At 35.7% G+C, this 8,203-nt stretch overlaps 1 protein-coding gene and 1 long non-coding RNA gene across 2 annotated transcripts; both read left to right on the top strand.

The window, feature by feature from the left end:
• The first annotated feature begins 1,317 nt into the window (after positions 1–1,317).
• On the top strand, positions 1,318–7,664 carry LOC132049237 (cytoplasmic tRNA 2-thiolation protein 2). Its single transcript, XM_059439964.1, has 7 exons — positions 1,318–1,716; positions 4,232–4,580; positions 4,666–4,752; positions 5,643–5,764; positions 5,949–6,027; positions 6,448–6,845; positions 7,220–7,664. The coding sequence occupies exons 1-7, from the start codon at positions 1,376–1,378 to the stop codon at positions 7,266–7,268; spliced, it is 1,425 nt and encodes a 474-aa protein (XP_059295947.1). The 5' UTR covers positions 1,318–1,375; the 3' UTR covers positions 7,269–7,664.
• On the top strand, positions 2,054–4,179 carry LOC132049238 (uncharacterized). The gene is made up of 2 exons (XR_009413068.1): positions 2,054–3,421; positions 4,065–4,179. It is a non-coding gene; the product is annotated as an uncharacterized LOC132049238 (long non-coding RNA).
• Positions 7,665–8,203: the final 539 nt, after the last annotated feature.

The raw sequence follows: 8,203 nt of genomic DNA, 5'->3' as shown, positions 1-8,203 counted from the left end.
TCAGCGCGAGAAATCCCGAGTTGGGTGAGAGCAAAAGCTAGTTTGAGACATATTTCGCGGGTCTTTGCCCGAGTATACTTTACATCCCCGTAAATAATACTGTAAAAAACTCTGTTGTAAAAGTTCTAGGGTATTTTAGGCTCTTTTCCATTTTTTAAAGCAAAGTGATAATTTTTTTTCTTGGGAGTTGGGTGTGGTTCGAAGGATCCATTCAATTTAAATTAAAGTTAAATTTTGAGTTTAGTTAATTATATGGGGAATACATGAAGTTTTGGGTGAACTCCCGCCACATATTTAATAAGATGTGTGCCTGATCGTCACAATAGAAAAGTAAAGGTATATTGTAACTAAAAATCTGCCAATCCATAAGGCGTTGAATTTTTCCTAAACATAGTTTAGTTATGCCTTGATGGGCATATTTTTGTTAAGGCCAAAATTATGCTCCCGTAAAAGTTTTCTAGATAGACTATTTTAAGGCTCTTTTAAGTTTTTTAAAAGTTTACGTGATATATTTTTTTGTTTTTGGGGCATACTTTTTAGTTAAGTAAAAGTTTACCTTGAAAAGTAAAATAAAATTATATATATATATATATATATATAAGGGTCAAAAATACCCCTGGTACTTTGGAAAAAGGGCTAAAAATATCTTTGCCTTATAAGACAAACTTTTAGTTTGCCTTAAGGAAAACTTATGCCTCTCATACTTTTAGTTATGTTTTATGGATATTTTAGTTAAAGCGTTACTAAAAGTTTGCTTTGAAAAGTTAAAAAAATAAAAAAAATATATATATATATATATATATATATATGAGCCCGTTTGGATTGGCTTATAAGTTGACTTATAAACTCAGTGGTTGGGTGACCCAAAGCTATTTTGTGCTTAAAATAAAAAAAATAACTCACAAGATCCCCTTATTCCCCCAATTTAGACTACCCAAACCTCAAACCTACGTATAGGGGGAATAAGGAGATATATATATCTTAAGGTAATTATTTGGGGGCATCTTAAATGGGCAAACTTTTATGTCGGACCCGGCATAAACTTGGAATTATCAAAGTTATTACCGTTATTTGGGATAATTTCCATCATAAGTATGCAGGTATATTTAAAAACTTTAAGGATGAGAGGGGTATTTTTTAAACTCTGCCTTGTGAATTTTTTTAAAATTTTGATTGTGTATTTTCGAACCCTTTTTTAATCGAAGATTTTTTTTTTTTTTACCCTTTTCCCTTTTTTTTAAGAACATGACCAAAAAAGTGGACAGCCGTGCCATTTCTCTATACCGGCCCAAAAAAGGCCCAACGGGCCCAACATATAAATGTTACAAAACCAATTGGTTCTCTCCAATACTCTTCCCTTCCTTCCTTGCCAAAAATGGCGTGCAACTCAGGAAACTGCCAGTCCGGTTGTTACAAAGATTCCTCCATTGAAACACAAGAATCAGAAAAAAATAAAGCTCTAAACGACATCGTCAAAGATAGAAGAAGCACCGAACACTTGGATAATTCCACGTGTCTTAAATGTAAGGTTAACAGAACAATCGCCGCCGTTAACGGCGTTGGTGGTGATTTTAACGGAGGAGATAACGGAAGGTTCTGTGCAGATTGCTTTCGTAGTAATCTATTTGGCAAGTTTAGATTAGCTGTAACAGCTAATGCTATGATTTCGCCGTTAGATAACGTACTTGTTGCCTTTTCTGGCGGTACTTGTTCCAGGTTAATCTCACGTCTTAATTGTCATTAGTAAATTGCTTAGTTGTGTTATTATTTTCGAAAGTTGTTAGATTTCTGAGATTATATTCAGGGTTTAGGGTTTAACAATTTTGTTGAAGAGATAATAGGAGTAGTATTTTTGGTCCTTCACTTATTTGTAAATTCTAATTTTGGTCCTTGTGATATTCTACATCCATCCCAATTTACGTGATATAGTTTGACTAAGCACTGAGTTTCAGAAAGAAAGACTTTTGAAACTTGTGGTTTAAAACAAGTCATAGGTATTTGTGTGGTTGTAAATCATTTTATTAAGGGTAAAATGGGAAGTTTAAGTTAAATTATTTCTAAAAATAGAAATGTATTATTCTTTTTGGGACAGACTAAAAAGGAAAGTGTCTCGCATAAATTGGGATAGAAGGAGTATGACTCAACACATTTAACCTTCAATTAATTGAAATGTATGTTTTTGGTCTCTTTTATGTAGGAAATATGTTATATTTGAACTACTTTTAGAACTATATTGTCCGTAAATATGGAGTAACAATATAAGTTTTACATAACACATTGATATTTAAACAACGGAAGGGTAAATATACTAAAAAATTGTGAATATTCATAAGCAAAACAATCAAAAGTGCAGATTTCAGAGTGAAGGTTAAATGTGCTTAGTCAAATAGTACAAGGACTAGAATTACAATTTACGTATAACTGAGGGACCAAAAGCGCTATTAACCCTTTGTTGAATGTAGTTTCCGACTGATTTTTGGTACTGATATATCTGTTTATTTGTTTGAAATGTGCTGACGTGTAGAAAAGACTCCTTCTTTGGTCTAGGTTAGTTCAGTGAAAGAAATAACATCAATCAACTGCCTTAATGCCAGACTAGTTGGGGTGGATGATATGAAATTGTCTATATGAGCCCCTTTTTCATTTAATCAGTTTCTATGAAATGTTTACATGCATTATAGTTCTGAAAGTTTGGGCCTTTATCAAGCATATGTTGGAACTTTTTAGGAAGCGTGATCATTGACCTATCATCTTGCTTAGTTGTATTGTTAACTTCCAAAGCTGTTTGCTTTCCGAGATTGTTTTGGGTTTAGGGTTTAGCAATTTTGTTGAATGTAGCTTCCTACTGCTATTTGTTCCTGATTAATCAGCTTATTTGTTTGAATGTGCTGTTAGTGTAGAAAAGACTCCATCTACGGTCTAGGTTAGTTCAGTGAAAGAAATAATCAATCAATGGCCTTAATGCCAAACTAGTAGGGGACGGTGATATGAATTGTATGTATTTGCCCTGTTTGCATCCAAGGGTGTGGCCTAACGGAAGCATGTAGAGAATCATGAGGTTTCAAGTCGCAAAAAACACTAGGTGATTTCTTTTAATTTGCCTATGCTTTGGTGGATAGAGTTACCCAGTACCTGTGCTGGTGGGAGGCAGCTGGTACCTGGTGGAATAATCGAGGTGTGCACAAGCTAGCCTGGACACCACCGTCTGAAAAGAAAAAAAAACTGAAAATGTCCCGTTTTCTTTTTATCTGTCTATGTAATTTTCTTAAAATACTTTTTTAAGTACAGTAGACATCTGTCATGTTCCTTTAGTCTGAAATGTTTCCTCGCAATTTAGTTCTCAATGTTTTGGGCCTTTGCCAAGCATATGTTGGAACTTTTGTAGGAAGCATGATCACTGAGCTCATATCTTGCTAACTAAGTTTAGAGTTGGCCTCAATTGAAGGGGATACACATTTGTGTTGTGAGTCTCCTTCTTCAGAGATAAGGACCAAATTTTGCTAGTCATACTTCCAGTAAAGCTTCACACTTAGGGCTTTAGCTCGTGAGTTGTCTGTGTAAAGTTATTAACTTTTCTAACTCTGTTTCCTATGTAGTGTATTGTTTGGGCTTTAATGTATTCTTTGGGTTCTTGAAAGTGTTCCCTGCCCTTTTCCTATTGTTTCTCTGTTGATTGCTATCCTTTATGTTGGGTTCTAATCGAAATTGAGGAGGCAACAAATATCTGAAGTTCGAAGTTTACTAAATTTGTAAATAAACTAGAGCCTGTTGCAACATCTTGAAATTTACCTTCTTTTTTCTGATAACTCTGAAAATTCAGGTTATGCACGTGCGCGCATGCACACATGCATGCGTGGGCGTGTGTATCGGTATAACTTACTAAAATCGTTTATTACAGTTTTAATTTTAATGAGTTTACGTGGAAGACTAAAGATAGGGAAAACATACTGTCAAAATTTACTAATCAATCAAAAGAAAGGTTACAAGTAGGTCTCTCAGAAACAATAGTATGTTGCAATTTCTCTAGATTGGTAAGCATAGCAAATACATATCTTGGAATTGAGTGTAACATCAAAGTGTGTCAATAATGGCATATATCATAGCAGTTAGTTAAGTCAGACCTGCTGCTTGTTATGACTTAAAAGGATGTGGAGTAGAATGCTAGTCTTGTGTAAAAGGTATGTGCTAACATAATGTTTTACTTTTCTGAGCAACTTGTTTTATCTACTAGGGTGGCTCTGCAGTTTATACATGAGATGCAAAGCAGAGCTCAGAAGAACTATGATGCCAGTAGAGATAGAGCGTTACCAGTTTTTGGTGTTGGGGTTGCCTTTATTGATGAAACAGCCATTTCTGCTGTCTCATCTGATGATCTTCATAGAGCTATTGAGCAGATGAAACTTATTGTGTCAGATTTGGCTCCACCTGTGAAACAATTCCATGTAGTCCCAACAGAGGCTATTTATTCGCTTAAAGCTGGTGATGGAAAAGATAGACTGAATGAATTAATAAACGCTGTTAGTGATGTCACAGGAAAAGAAGATCTGTTGGAGCATTTTCGCATGCTCTCGCTGCAAAAGGTTTGGCGACTTTACATAATCACGATCTTGAGCTTTACAGGAGAAAAACTAGATTCCTATTTATATATGTTGCCTTACTATGCAGATAGCTATCGAGAATGGATATACCAAAGTTCTGCTAGGAACGGGTACATCAAGAATAGCTTGTCATGTACTTGAAGCAACTGTCAAGGTAGGTTCAATGAACCACTCACTCTCTTCTTTTGCTAAAAAACTGAAAATGTTTATTCATATGGATATGAAGAAAGCTTATCATCTAGCGAACTGGAAAAAATTGGAACTTTGGACTTCAATTTGACATTATAGGGATGGAGTAGATTTTAAGAGATCAATGGAAGTGTGAAGTGCCTAGATTTGGTTCATCCCCTTTCATATAGATGAAGAAATTAAAACTAAAAGAATGTGATTAGCCATTTTGATTTCAGTTACCAGTTTCAAAAAAAAAAAAAAAAAAAAAAAAAAAAAAAAGAAAAGAATGTGATTACCCATGATTCATGCAGAAGGGGTTTTCCTTTTTTTTCTAACAAAAAATATTAACAGCATTGCTTATAAATTCAGTACTTTTTTTATTATCTTGATAACTGAGAAATCCCAGAGGGCCAGTAGCACACAGGTCGAAACTCTATGGATAATGTGCTTGTCCCTCTACCCGTCTCCACTTAAATACCAGGCTTTTGTCTGCAAAAGGGTTCGAACCAGTGAGGTGCGTCTAATCTGCACATTACAAGCTACACTCTTGCCACTAGACCAAAGCCCCGGGGGCTAATAGTTTGAGATTGCGCAACAAACTTGTTCCATATTCCGTTCTGGTCATCTTTCTTGAGTTAACCAAAATGGCCATACACTGTCATGATCTGTTTGCTGGGGATTGTTTTACCTGATTTGATCTCTATTTTTAATTACTCATCTTGTTGATCATAATCCATGTTAGTTATTGTGTAAAAGATCAACTTTTTAGAGCTAGTAGTCACCTATATAGATTTCAATGCCATCTCTCACCCACTTGATCAAAAACTGAGAGAGAGAACTATCTAATGTGCAAAAGGTTTTGGTATTCTCCAGGGCAGAGGTTACTCTTTAGCTGCTGATATCCAGTATGTCGATGCAAGGTGGAAGATACCTGTGGTTCTTCCCCTCCGTGATTGTCCTATTCATGAGTTGAACATGCTTTGCAGCCTTGACAGGTTTGCTGCACTTGAAATCTGACATTTAAAACAAAATTTAGTTTTGGTTTAGCATTTAGATATCCTATTTTTGTCGCAATCTTGTGTAATTTCTGAATCTGATTATTTCATTTCTTTTTGCCCTGTCCTTGTGCGTCAAAACTATTACTTCAATGGTGGGGCTCGACATACTTTGCCAGGGCAGTTTGATGACTGCAGAAGTTTTTAATGGAACACGTGCTGGTATCAATGGCTTGATTTCCTCCTTTGTAAAATTGTTGCAGGTAAAAGCAGATTAACTGTATTGGTTTAATTTAAGATGTGGTCCCATGTACAGTGGAAGTGGAATCTAATGCGAAGAAAAGACTGTAAAAAAGGAACCTTTAGATATATAGGAAATTAAAAATTGGAATATTATGATATAACAGTTGCACACAGTACTGAAATAGATTCAGCCTGCCAAGAAAACATGCTTTTAAAACTTGAATCTTGGTTGATGGTTAATGTTGTGATAATTGCGGGTTACTTTAACAAGAAGCAAAAATATTAGGGAGAAGAACTTACTTTATTAAAGAGCACCTAACTTTTTATTTTGAAAATTGCCTTTATTTGGTTCTGTCCTATATGTTTCGTTGTTCTAGTCATGAATACTGCAACTTGAAAGCCTTGCACATTAAAAATTCAAAGTAACTTTTGTATTTCAGGAGGAAAACCCTTCACGGGAAAGCACAATTATGAGAACAGCTGGAAAGCTGACACCTTTTCATTTCAATAGAATGCCGGAGGACAATGACTATAATGGTGAGGTGGCATCTCGAAGGAGGCAAAAGAAATACAACCTGAAAACTAAAGATGCCCTTCCTCCTGAGTCATTCTGTCCTATTTGCAACAGTCCTCTAAAAATATCCACCTTTGAAACGTCGATTAATTTTGACAATGGAAAAACTAGTTCTAATGCGATTGGGGCTGCATGCTGTGCAAGTTGTCAGTTTCAGGTTCTTCCCAAGGACCCGTCATCTCTGGAGCACTTCATTTCTCTCTTGCCACCATCAATGGTTTCCCAAGCAGAGGATGGTGATCGTCTAAGTCAGAAGCAGCTAAGGTATGAAATTTTATTTGCTTAACCACATGATAATTTTGATTATCTAATTTCTGACACATTTGGAAAACCATCTTGTTGCTGCAGAGTGCTTGAAATTACAAAGGCGGTGTCATAGATCTTCAGATGAATCATGCTTTTTGAAAATTAGCTTCCATTTCTGCGCCTTTCTAAGAAACCTTACAGTTTTACTGTTACTGCTTAGAGAATAGTTTCCTGTGTTTTCTCCTTTGGGTTGCCCCAGGGTTCAACATTTCAACTTTAGAGATGTTTTTGGAATAGTTATTTTAGATTGTAACTTTGTTTAAAACTCAGGACACTTATCTTTACGTCTTGCTTTCTCCTTGGATATAAAAGTTTAATTGCCTTGTTTTCAGGGAGCAAATAGAAGACTGCTTGCTTTCGGACAACGAAGATGGAACATGATCCAGCTGATTAGTTTTGCAAAACATTCAACTGCTTGCTGCATTGATATGCAAATCTGTTATGGCCACAATGTACGAGTCAGCTAAACATAGTTTGTCACTAGTGCCTGTGAGCAGCAGGGTGAAATGGGAAGATGCAGTTTAGTGTCTTGATATTGTGCGGCAGAAGTTCCTATTTCTCAATACACTATGTTATGGCTGTTGTCTGGGGCACAATGATACAGAAAAGTTATCTGCTGTCAGATTCTGTTTGGTTGTTCAATCTGTTTTGCAAGTGTGGTACAATGTTACAGAAAAGTTGAATACTCCCATGTTCTTTGTCCAACTTCTGTAACGTTTTCAATTTCGGCTCTCTTTTCAGTCATTCAATATAAGAATTCAGTTAATGAAACACAAATTTTATACATTACATGTATTTGATACAATTAGTACTCTTCATAAAAGAGAGCACAGGAATTATTACTTACATGGAAATGGAAATACACAGACATAGAAACTTAACTGGGCCAGTGTAGCTAGGTTAGCAACCACAAATTTCACTAGGGCAGCCCATAGCACATGGATCCTGATAAGCATTCTCCTGAAAGCTCACAGACCGAAAATGCTCTTCTTCTTCTTCAGCACCATAATAGATTGTAGTTTTATCAGCCCATCGTTGTAGTTTGATCAGTCCATTGTTGTGAATCTGGTAGAAGAAAAAAACAATAATCATGAGAATAATTATGGTGTTTCTGGCCATTGATAAAGTTCAATGTTGGGTGAAGGCAATGTCAAATCCTCACTTGTTAATAACTCTATAGCAAGTGAAGTATATTTGATGCCAGCCTGCTCATATTGCTTGTTCTCATCATTTACAAAGTGTGAATTGAATTTCAATGTCAACCTTAATTTTTAAATCCACCTGTTGGAGCAAAATAATCTAATGCAGCTGTCACT

Source organism: Lycium ferocissimum, chromosome 3 (genome assembly GCF_029784015.1).
Source record: "Lycium ferocissimum isolate CSIRO_LF1 chromosome 3, AGI_CSIRO_Lferr_CH_V1, whole genome shotgun sequence".
Classification (NCBI taxonomy): Eukaryota; Viridiplantae; Streptophyta; class Magnoliopsida; order Solanales; family Solanaceae; genus Lycium; species Lycium ferocissimum.
Note: the sequence above shows the minus strand (reverse complement) of the source record. Positions and strands in the feature narration are given on the sequence as shown.

What these genes read in the sequence shown, in the direction of transcription:
- LOC132049237 (XM_059439964.1), top strand. Translation starts at nt 1,376, where the DNA reads ATGGCGTGCAACTCAGGAAACTGCCAGTCCGGTTGTTACAAAGATTCC. An exon ending in GCATGCTCTCGCTGCAAAAG is followed by an intron (nt 4,581 to 4,665) that starts GTTTGGCGACTT and finishes CTTACTATGCAG; the next exon opens with ATAGCTATCGAGAATGGATA. An exon ending in ATGCTTTGCAGCCTTGACAG is followed by an intron (nt 5,765 to 5,948) that starts GTTTGCTGCACT and finishes TTGCCAGGGCAG; the next exon opens with TTTGATGACTGCAGAAGTTT.